This window comes from Oncorhynchus masou, unplaced genomic scaffold (genome assembly GCF_036934945.1).
Source record: "Oncorhynchus masou masou isolate Uvic2021 unplaced genomic scaffold, UVic_Omas_1.1 unplaced_scaffold_1265, whole genome shotgun sequence".
Lineage (NCBI taxonomy): Eukaryota > Metazoa > Chordata > Actinopteri > Salmoniformes > Salmonidae > Oncorhynchus > Oncorhynchus masou.
Genome location: NW_027002480.1, coordinates 106,501 through 118,286, shown reverse-complemented (window position 1 = coordinate 118,286; position 11,786 = coordinate 106,501). Strand labels below are relative to the sequence as shown.

General features: G+C 43.7%; 1 protein-coding gene across 2 annotated transcripts; it reads left to right on the top strand.

Moving 5' to 3' along the window:
• The first annotated feature begins 8,390 nt into the window (after positions 1–8,390).
• On the top strand, positions 8,391–11,051 carry LOC135530124 (zymogen granule membrane protein 16-like). Of its 2 annotated transcripts, none has more exons than XM_064958512.1 (5): positions 8,391–8,482; positions 8,774–8,791; positions 8,938–8,990; positions 9,265–9,433; positions 10,139–11,051. In XM_064958512.1, exons 3-5 carry the CDS (start codon positions 8,939–8,941, stop codon positions 10,503–10,505), a joined length of 588 nt encoding a protein of 195 aa, XP_064814584.1. In that variant the 5' UTR covers positions 8,391–8,482; positions 8,774–8,791; position 8,938; the 3' UTR covers positions 10,506–11,051. The 2 variants fall into 2 exon arrangements, with proteins under 2 accessions (XP_064814584.1, XP_064814583.1); XM_064958511.1 differs by having other exon boundaries at positions 8,395–8,486.
• The last annotated feature ends 735 nt before the right edge of the window (positions 11,052–11,786 follow it).

The window sequence follows — 11,786 nt, the reverse complement described above, 5'->3', positions numbered from 1 at the left end:
GGACCATTGTCATGCCATTCATCCGCCGCCTTCACCTCATGTTCCAGCGTGATAATGCACGGTCCCATGTTGCAAGGATCTGTACACAATAGCTAGAAGCAGAAAATGGCCCAGTTCTTCCATGACCTGCATACTTACCAGACATGTCACCCACTGAGCACGTTTGGAATGCTCCGGATCAATGTGTACGACAGCGTGTTCTAGTTCCCAACAATATCCAGGAACTCTGCACAGCCATTCAAAAGGAGTGGGACAACATTCCACAACACACATTCCACTGGTCAACCCTGTCACACCAGATACCGACTGATTTTCTGAGCCACGCCCCCACTTTGTTTTAAAGGTATCTGTATTCCCAGTCATGTGAAATCCGTAGATTAGCGCCAAATTTATTTATTTCAATAGACTGTTTTACTTAAATGAACAGTAACTCAGTAAAATCTTCGTAATTGTTGCATGATTTATTTTATAGTAAGTTAATAAAGCTGTTCTCCATCATGCTCCTTCCACCGAGAGCTGATGGGATGTTCAGCAGGTGTAATTTCCCCCCTAGGGGTGGTTGACCTGACAGGTAAAACGTGTATGTTATTTCCCCCCTAGGGGTGGTTGACCTGACAGGTAAAACGTGTATGTTATTTATTCCCCCCTAGGGGTGGTTGACCTGACAGGTAAAACGTGTATGTTATTTCCCCCCTAGGGGTGGTTGACCTGACAGGTAAAACGTGTATGTTATTTCCCCCCTAGGGGTGGTTGACCTGACAGGTAAAACGTGTATGTTATTTCCCCCCTAGGGGTGGTTGACCTGACAGGTAAAATTTCCCCCTAGGGGTGGTGTATGTTATTTCCCCCTAGGGGGGGTGGTTGACCTGACAGGTAAAACGTGTATGTTATTTCCCCCTAGGGGTGGTTGACCTGACAGGTAAAACGTGTATGTTATTTCCCCCTAGGGGTGGTTGACCTGACAGGTAAAACGTGTATGTTATTTCCCCCTAGGGGTGGTTGACCTGACAGGTAAAACGTGTATGTTATTTCCTCCCCCCTAGGGGTGGTTGACCTGACAGGTAAAACGTGTATGTTATTTCCCCCTAGGGGTGGTTGACCTGACAGGTAAAACGTGTATGTTATTTCCCCCTAGGGGTGGTTGACCTGACAGGTAAAAATGTTATTTCCCCCTAGGGGTGGTTGACCTGACAGGTAAAACGTGTATGTTATTTCCCCCTAGGGGTGGTTGACCTGACAGGTAAAACGTGTATGTTATTTCCACCCTAGGGGTGGTTGACCTGACAGGTAAAACGTGTATGTTATTTCCCCCTAGGGGTGGTTGACCTGACAGGTAAAACGTGTATGTTATTTCCCCATAGGGGTGGTTGACCTGACAGGTAAAACGTGTATGTTATTTCCCCCTAGGGGTGGTTGACCTGACAGGTAAAACGTGTATGTTATTTCCCCAGGTAAAACGTGGGTAGGGGTGGTTGACCTGACAGGTAAAACGTGTATGTTATTTCCCCCTAGGGGTGGTTGACCTGACAGGTAAAACGTGTATGTTATTTCCCCCTAGGGGTGGTTGACCTGACAGGTAAAACGTGTATGTTATTTCCCCCCTAGGGGTGGTTGACCTGACAGGTAAAACGTGTATGTTATTTCCCCCTAGGGGTGGTTGACCTGACAGGTAAAACGTGTATGTTATTTCCCCCTAGGGGTGGTTGACCTGACAGGTAAAACGTGTATGTTATTTCCCCCTAGGGGTGGTTGACCTGACAGGTAAAACGTGTATGTTATTTCCCCCTAGGGGTGGTTGACCTGACAGGTAAAACGTGTATGTTATTTCCCCCTAGGGGTGGTTGACCTGACAGGTAAAACGTGTATGTTATTTCCCCCTAGGGGTGGTTGACCTGACAGGTAAAACGTGTATGTTATTTCCCCCTAGGGGTGGTTGACCTGACAGGTAAAACGTGTATGTTATTTCCCCCTAGGGGTGGTTGACCTGACAGGTAAAACGTGTATGTTATTTCCCCCTAGGGGTGGTTGACCTGACAGGTAAAATGTTAGTTATTTCCCCCTAGGGGTGGTTGACCTGACAGGTAAAACGTGTATGTTATTTCCCCCTAGGGGTGGTTGACCTGACAGGTAAAACGTGTATGTTATTTCCCCCTAGGGGTGGTTGACCTGACAGGTAAAACGTGTATGTTATTTCCCCCTAGGGGTGGTTGACCTGACAGGTAAAACGTGTATGTTATTTGACCCCCCTAGGGGTGGTTGACCTGACAGGTAAAACGTGTATGTTATTTCCCCCTAGGGGTGGTTGACCTGACAGGTAAAACGTGTATGTTATTTCCCCCTAGGGGTGGTGACCTGACCTGACAGGTGACAGGTAAAACGTGTATGTTATTTCCCCCTAGGGGTGGTTGACCTGACAGGTAAAACGTGTATGTTATTTCCCCCTAGGGGTGGTTGACCTGACAGGTAAAACGTGTATGTTATTTCCCCCTAGGGGTGGTTGACCCAGGTAAACGTGTATGTTATTTCCCCCCTAGGGGTGGTTGACCTGACAGGTAAAACGTGTATGTTATTTCCCCCTAGGGGTGGTTGACCTGACAGGTAAAACGTGTATGTTATTTCCCCCATAGGGGTGGTTGACCTGACAGGTAAAACGTGTATGTTATTTCCCCCTAGGGGTGGTTGACCTGACAGGTAAAACGTGTATGTTATTTCCCCCTAGGGGTGGTTGACCTGACAGGTAAAACGTGTATGTTATTTCCCCCTAGGGGTGGTTGACCTGACAGGTAAAACGTGTATGTTATTTCCCCCTAGGGGTGGTTGACCTGACAGGTAAAACGTGTATGTTATTTCCCCCTAGGGGTGGTTGACCTGACAGGTAAAACGTGTATGTTATTTCCCCCTAGGGGTGGTTGACCTGACAGGTAAAGGTTATTTCCCCCTAGGGGTGGTTGACCTGACAGGTAAAACGTGTATGTTATTTCCCCCTAGGGGTGGTTGACCTGACAGGTAAAACGTGTATGTTATTTCCCCCTAGGGGTGGTTGACCTGACAGGTAAAACGTGTATGTTATTTCCCCCTAGGGGTGGTTGACCTGACAGGTAAAACGTGTATGTTATTTCCCCCTAGGGGTGGTTGACCTGACAGGTAAAACGTGTATGTTATTTCCCCCTAGGGGTGGTTGACCTGACAGGTAAAACGTGTATGTTATTTCCCCCTAGGGGTGGTTGACCTGACAGGTAAAAAATTTCCCCCTAGGGGTGGTTGACTGGTGTATGTTATTTCCCCCTAGGGGTGGTTGACCTGACAGGTAAAACGTGTATGTTATTTCCCCCCCTGACAGGTAAAAGGGGTGGTTGACCTGACAGGTAAAACGTGTATGTTATTTCCCCCTAGGGGTGGTTGACCTGACAGGTAAAACGTGTATGTTATTTCCCCCTAGGGGTGGTTGACCTGACAGGTAAAACGTGTATGTTATTTCCCCCTAGGGGTGGTTGACCCCGTGTATGTTAGGGGTGGTTGACCTGACAGGTAAAACGTGTATGTTATTTCCCCCTAGGGGTGGTTGACCTGACAGGTAAAAATGTTATTTCCCCCCTAGGGGTGGTTGACCTGACAGGTAAAACGTGTATGTTATTTCCCCCTAGGGGTGGTTGACCTGACAGGTAAAACGTGTATGTTATTTCCCACCTAGGGGTGGTTGACCTGACAGGTAAAACGTGTATGTTATTTCCCCCTAGGGGTGGTTGACCTGACAGGTAAAACGTGTATGTTATTTCCCCCTAGGGGTGGTTGACCTGACAGGTAAAACGTGTATGTTATTTCCCCCTAGGGGTGGTTGACCTGACAGGTAAAACGTGTATGTTATTTCCCCCCCTAGGGGTGGTTGACCTGACAGGTAAAACGTGTATGTTATTCCCCCCCGAGGGTTGGTTGACCTGACAGGTAAAACGTGTATGTTATTTCCCCCCCTAGGGGTGGTTGACCTGACAGGTAAAACGTGTATGTTATTTCCCCCTAGGGGTGGTTGACCTGACAGGTAAAACGTGTATGTTATTTCCCCCTAGGGGTGGTTGACCTGACAGGTAAAACGTGTATGTTATTTCTCCCCTAGGGGTGGTTGACCTGACAGGTAAAACGTGTATGTTATTTCCCCCTAGGGGTGGTTGACCTGACAGGTAAAACGTGTATGTTATTTCCCCCCTAGGGGTGGTTGACCTGACAGGTAAAACGTGTATGTTATTTCCCCTCTAGGGGTGGTTGACCTGACAGGTAAAACGTGTATGTTATTTCCCCCCCCTGACAGGTAAAACGGGGTGGTTGACCTGACAGGTAAAACGTGTATGTTATTTCCCCCTAGGGGTGGTTGACCTGACAGGTAAAACGTGTATGTTATTTCCCCCTAGGGGTGGTTGACCTGACAGGTAAAACGTGTATGTTATTTCCCCCTAGGGGTGGTTGACCTGACAGGTAAAACGTGTATGTTATTTCCCCCTAGGGGTGGTTGACCTGACAGGTAAAACGTGTATGTTATTTCCCCCTAGGGGTGGTTGACCTGACAGGTAAAACGTGTATGTTATTTCCCCCTAGGGGTGGTTGACCTGACAGGTAAAACGTGTATGTTATTTCCCCCTAGGGGTGGTTGACCTGACAGGTAAAACGTGTATGTTATTTCCCCCAGGTAGGGGTGGTTGACCTGACAGGTAAAAATGTTATTTCCCCCTAGGGGTGGTTGACCTGACAGGTAAAACGTGTATGTTATTTCCCCCTAGGGGTGGTTGACCTGACAGGTAAAACGTGTATGTTATTTCCCCCTAGGGGTGGTTAGGGGTGGTTGACCTGACAGGTAAAACGTGTATGTTATTTCCCCCTAGGGGTGGTTGTGACAGGTAAAACGTGATTTCCCCCTGACAGGTAAAACGTGTATGTTATTTCCCCCTAGGGGTGGTTGACCTGACAGGTAAAACGTGTATGTTATTTCCCCCTAGGGGTGGTTGACCTGACAGGTAAAACGTGTATGTTATTTCCCCCTAGGGGTGGTTGACCTGACCGTGTATGTTATTTCCCCCTAGGGGTGGTTGACCTGACAGGTAAAACGTGTATGTTATTTCCCCCTAGGGGTGGTTGACCTGACAGGTAAAACGTGTATGTTATTTCCCCCTAGGGGTGGTTGACCTGACAGGTAAAACGTGTATGTTATTTCCCCCTAGGGGTGGTTGACCTGACAGGTAAAACGTGTATGTTATTTCCCCCTAGGGGTGGTTGACCTGACAGGTAAAACGTGTATGTTATTTCCCCCTAGGGGTGGTTGACCTGACAGGTAAAACGTGTATGTTATTTCCCCCTAGGGGTGGTTTGACAGGTAAAACGTGTATGTTATTTCCCCCTAGGGGTGGTTGACCTGACAGGTAAAACGTGTATGTTATTTCCCCCGTGACCTAGGTGTTATTTCCCCCTAGGGGTGGTTGACCTGACAGGTAAAACGTGTATGTTATTTCCCCCTAGGGGTGGTTGACCTGACAGGTAAAACATGTATGTTATTTCCCCTAGGGGTGGTTGACCTGACAGGTAAAACGTGTATGTTATTTCCCCCTAGGGGTGGTTGACCTGACAGGTAAAACGTGTATGTTATTTCCCCCTAGGGGTGGTTGACCTGACAGGTAAAACGTGTATGTTATTTCCCCTAGGGGTGGTTGACCTGACAGGTAAAACGGTATGGTGGTTGACCTGACAGGTAAAACGTGTATGTTATTTCCCCCTAGGGGTGGTTGACCTGACAGGTAAAACGTGTATGTTATTTCCCCCTAGGGGTGGTTGACCTGACAGGTAAAACGTGTATGTTATTTCCCCCTAGGGGTGGTTGACCTGACAGGTAAAACGGTATGTTATTTCCCCCTAGGGGTTGACCTGACAGGTAAAACGTGTATGTTATTTCCCCCTAGGGGTGGTTGACCTGACAGGTAAAACGTGTATGTTATTTCCCCCTAGGGGTGGTTGACCTGACAGGTAAAACGTGTATGTTATTTCCCCCTAGGGGTGGTTGACCTGACAGGTAAAACGTGTATGTTATTTCCCCCTAGGGGTGGTTGACCTGACAGGTGTATGTTATTTCCCCCTAGGGGTGGTTGACCTGACAGGTAAAACGTGTATGTTATTCCCCCCCCTAGGGGTGGTTGACCTGACCGTGTATGTTATTTCCCCCAGGGGTGGTTGACCTGACAGGTAAAACGTGTATGTTATTTCCCCCTAGGGGTGGTTGACCTGACAGGTAAAACGTGTATGTTATTTTCCCCTAGGGGTGGTTGACCTGACAGGTAAAACGTGTATGTTATTTCCCCCTAGGGGTGGTTGACCTGACAGGTAAAACGTGTATGTTATTTCCCCCCTAGGGGTGGTTGACCTGACAGGTAAAACGTGTATGTTATTTCCCCCTAGGGGTGGTTGACCTGACCGTGTATGGGGTAGGGGTGGTTGACCTGACAGGTAAAACGTGTATGTTATTTCCCCCTAGGGGTGGTTGACCTGACAGGTAAAACGTGTATGTTATTTCCCCCTAGGGGTGGTTGACCTGACAGGTAAAACGTGTTATGTTATTTGACAGGTAAAACCCCTAGGGGTGGTTGGGGTGGTTGATTTCCCCCTAGGGGTGGTTGACCTGACAGGTAAAACGTGTATGTTATTTCCCCCTAGGGGTGGTTGACCTGACAGGTAAAACGTGTATGTTATTTCCCCCATAGGGGTGGTTGACCTGACAGGTAAAACGTGTATGTTATTTCTCCCCCTAGGGGTGGTTGACCTGACAGGTAAAACGTGTATGTTATTTCCCCCTAGGGGTGGTTGACCTGACAGGTAAAACGTGTATGTTATTTCCCCCCTAGGGGTGGTTGACCTGACAGGTAAAACGTGTATGTTATTTCCCCCTAGGGGTGGTTGACCTGACAGGTAAAACGTGTATGTTATTTCCCCCTAGGGGTGGTTGACCTGACAGGTAAAACGTGTATGTTATTTCCCCCTAGGGGTGGTTGACCTGACAGGTAAAACGTGTATGTTATTTCCCCCTAGGGGTGGTTGACCTGACAGGTAAAACAGTATGTTATTTCCCCCTAGGGGTGGTTGACCTGACAGGTAAAACGTGTATGTTATTTCCCCCTAGGGGTGGTTGACCTGACAGGTAAAACGTGTATGTTATTTCTAGGGGTGGTTGACCTGACCGTGTATAGGGGTGGTTGACCTGACAGGTAAAACGTGTATGTTATTTCCCCCTAGGGGTGGTTGACCTGACAGGTAAAACGTGTATGTTATTTTCCCTCTGCCTCCTGTGTCTGCATTTGGGTCTCGCCTTGTGCCCTTTAAGGGAAGCTACCAGCTGGGCACAGACGACAATTCAAAGTCTACTCCACATTGGTTCAACATAATTTCATTAGAATTATGTGGAAACAATGTTTATTCAACCAGTTTGTGCCCAATGGGTAGTTATTGAGATAAATTCACATTTTATCCCAACTAAAAGAAAATAGATAACTCAACTTACATACAGAAAAGTTGTTAAAATTGCAATTTTGATTTATATTGACCTTTTAACTTATCTTTTTTTAAATGTAGTTTTATTTTTTAGCACTTAAGTCCTACATTATATATTTGTATTAATGTGTTAATTGAACTAACAAATATTATGGATAGGTAGTAACAAGTGCCTCGGGGTATTTCACCTTGTCATCTGTATACAAACTTTTATTTTATCACTTTGTAGCTTCTACTAATATTTATCTGGTTCATCTGCAGAACGTGAAATCAGATTGTTTTCCTGTAGTAACAGGAACAGGTTGCCAGTGATTTAATGGAGATGTGAGTATTGTAACAGACTGCAGAAAACGTCGGACAATAATGGAGGCTAAAAATGTTGAATCTCGTCTGCCCCTCTAGAATTATATTGAAATACGTGTACTGAAACAAATATTCTACAATAAAATACTGTAGGTATTTGAGCAAACCACTGAACTAACCATCCTGTTAATGACCAGCTCTACTTGTCTTTTTCAGCGTGTTCATGTTTGAAGGGAAGGAGTTCCTCTTGGTGTAATTAAACAACTGAAGATTGGGAGACTGACTTTGAGCGATTTTCACACACATTCGTACAATTTTGGTACATTCTTTTATTTGTTCGGTTGTTCGATTGTATATTTTTTTAATCCCTATTTCAGATCATTAATTTGTTACAATTCAAAAGAACACAATTACTATTTCCTTATAGTACTTCCTTGATACTCCCTCCCAAAGTAGCTCGACCAATTAGAAAACAATGTCTGACTTCTCAATAGTGATTGACTAAAGGTGTTCTTTGTCATGCTCCTTCCATCTAGAGCTGATGGAATGTTCAGCAGGTATAAATGCAGTTCTTAGAGGAAGCAGTAGACTAGAAGGACCTGGCAGAGACAGAGAGACAAGAAGCTTTCACAGGTTTTGACACACATCTCAAGACAGCACTGTGGGTAACTACACAACTAATTGAATAGAAAATGTGCACTTGTTTTTAATGCATAATACTGGTGTGGGAAATGTTATGAAGTTAATACTCATTATCTCTTGGTACTTGGGCACAAACCTTTTGGCCCTTTTGCCACTAAATTTAAATTCAATGATCTGACATTATTTGTAATGTGACAGTAGCTTAGCATTGCAAGAGTGATTGTAGTAAACAAGAGGAGGTTCAACTTTTTAGAGCTGTTTTATAACATTTATAACACAATTTAAAAGGTTATTTTCTTCTCCCTCCTAGGAAACACTGACCTGACAGGTAAAATGACTTATTTGTTTTGACGAACTTCTATGAAAAACATTATTAACTACATTATTTGAAGTTTGACCATTTAAAGTGAAACGGAATGAGAGTGAAATTAACTGAAATTAAAGGTCTTAAGTGTTGACGCCTCACTTTTGCAGAATGTTCTTAATCCTGGTTGTCACAGTGTTCTTGGCTGGCTGCTTGGCAATGCGTGAGTTATAAAAATACAATTCTGAATTATAATGATTAAATAATAGCTTTTGTGCTTTCACCAATTTGTGTTTTTCAGTTAGACTTAGGAGTTCTTCTTTGAGACATAAACTAATGTATTAAATCATTGCAGAATGTACTTAAGTTAATTCATCTGCACATTATTCATAATGTAAAGATCTTTCAGAAATGTGTTGGTAAAAATAAAATTATGTATATAAATATGTATTATTAATATAGTAAATATAGTAAACATATTGGCCATGTTATTTTAGCCATCAAAGACCCGTACTCGTATTCCTCTGCGGTGGGTCAGGGACTTGGCACCCCATTTGCTTCCTACGGTGAGGGACGCATCACAGGAGTCAGAGTGTGGGAGACCAACAACAACTACTACTACTACTACTACTACTACAACTACAACAGCAACAACTTCATCAGCGGGTGAGCAGACCCTGACCCATGAACAGACACCACTGACTCAGTCCAACTACACTACCCAACAAACACCACTGACTCAGTCCAACTACACTACCCAACAAACACCACTGACTCAGTCCAAATACACTACCCAACAAACACCACTGACTCAGTCCAACTACACTACCCAACAAACACCACTGACTCAGTCCAACTACACTACCCAACAAACACCACTGACTCAGTCCAACTACACTACCCAACAAACACCACTGACTCAGTCCAACTACACTACCCAACAAACACCACTGACTCAGTCCAAATACACTACCCAACAAAAACCACTGACTCAGTCCAACTACACTACCCAACAAACACCACTGACTCAGTCCAACTACACTACCCAACAAACACCACTGACTCAGTCCAACTACACTATCCAACAGACACTCTTTCTTTCTTTCTTTCTTTCTTTCTTTCTTTCTTTCTTTCTTTCTTTCTTTCTTTCTTTCTTTCTTTCTTTCTTTCTTTCTTTCTTTCTTTCTTTCTTTCTTTCTTTGTTGTGTTTATTACATATTCAGTTTATGACCAAAACAATATTGTTATCTTATCTAACCCAGAGTACAATGTAAAATGTAATTCCTTGATTTTCTCTGAAGCTACCTGCTGTCTCTGTCTGAATGTGCCTTATCAAAACACAACCAACGTGAAAAGCTTCCTCTGTTTTAGGTTCCAGCTGAGATACGGCAACACCTGGTCTCCTGTGTTCGGTAACGAAGGGAGTGTAAAGCAGGTGATGGAGCTGTTTAATGATGAGGCCATCGTCGAGGTGTCTGGGAAGTACAACCCAGCAGACTACATCTGCTACCTGGTGTTAACCACTAACATGGGGCGCACTCTGTCAGCCGGCCTGCCCAACCAGGTCTCCTTCAACTTCTACCCAACCAACATGGGCAATGAGCTGAGGATCCTCAGCGGTCGCTTCAACGGTGCCGGGATCACCTCCATCGGAGCCCACTGGGGATTTGTGGACATGGAAGGGGCTGGAAACAGTACTCAGGAAACAGCACTGGAAACAGTAACTCCTATTTATTAGGGGGAAAAATGCTTTTTAGTCCAGGGGTAAACTTAATCTGGGTCCAGGAAACTGGCCTTATATGTTGGACGGATGTTTGACATAGACGCTGACAGAACAGTTTTTATTTCACTATCTGTTTTTTATTTCACTTTTATTTCACTTTTATTTCACTGAATGAATTTGAATGTTTTGAGTACTTTGGAAGTACTTTTGAGGTGATTCCTCACTTGAAGCAGTAATAAAATATTTCTTAACATATTCAAAATTCATTCAGTTCAAATTCTCATGAAGCATCCATTAGATAGGAATATTCAAACAGTCCTGTCAGCTTGGGTCAACATGCGTTGTTATCACATTTTATCACAATAAAGGTAAGAATCATATGGGATTCAAAGGATTCATTATATCTTGGATTAATGGAACAATCAAATATTATGGGGAGATAATAGCGTTTCAGGGTGTTTCTCCTTCACTATTTTATACATGCTGCATTTGTTATTTGTTGTTCCTTTTCTGCTACATCTGCTTATGGACATTTTAATAAAAAGCATATCTTTAAATCACTATATTTCATTTTATTCCTTTTGATAAGACAATACATACAGTAGTGACCAGAAGCTACGATAAACTAATCTGTCATCTTAACAAACCCTTCCTCAATGGTGTCAATAAGGAACTACATTTATAACAGCAAGAAAATTAAAACGCCTATCCAATAGTAATGAAGGGGACAGTTACACATCGGGATATCATTTTCCACGATACATCATGTCGTATCGCATCAACAATATCAAACTATTATGTTTGTGTTAGTCGGCCGTCCCTGCTCTAAAACTCTTATTTTCTTCATAAACAGTTTACCGTTTTCATTTTAAATAGGAAGCACATATTTGGAGGAAATTTTATTTCCATTACTTTCTCATGATTTCTAGTCTCTCTGCCACAGACATATAGTGAGCAATGTTTGGAACATCGAATCACAATAAAATCACAGTATATAACCACAATAAGTGTAGAATCATGAGAATCATAATACATATCATATCAACACCATATAATTGTTATAATATGGTGCTGCATAGTGTTTTAGTTAAAGATAAAGTCTGAGATTTGGGAAGACACCACTTTGTTCAATGTACAGCTGTATACCAAAACAAGTGGTGGGGAGGGACACCACTTTGTTACGAATCACAGACTGTGTGGATGGTCTAGATGAGACAGTTTGATAGATGGGGCTTATACAGTATATGGATGGTCAAGATTAGACAGTTTGATAGATGTGGTTTATACAGTATATGG

Bases quoted from the DNA above. Each gene is read 5' to 3' on its own strand.
- LOC135530124 (XM_064958512.1), top strand. From the start codon at position 8,939: ATGTTCTTAATCCTGGTTGTCACAGTGTTCTTGGCTGGCTGCTTGGCA. The intron at 8,991-9,264 runs GTGAGTTATAAA...ATGTTATTTTAG, and splicing joins GGCTGGCTGCTTGGCAATGC to CCATCAAAGACCCGTACTCG. The intron at 9,434-10,138 runs GTGAGCAGACCC...CCTCTGTTTTAG, and splicing joins AGCAACAACTTCATCAGCGG to GTTCCAGCTGAGATACGGCA.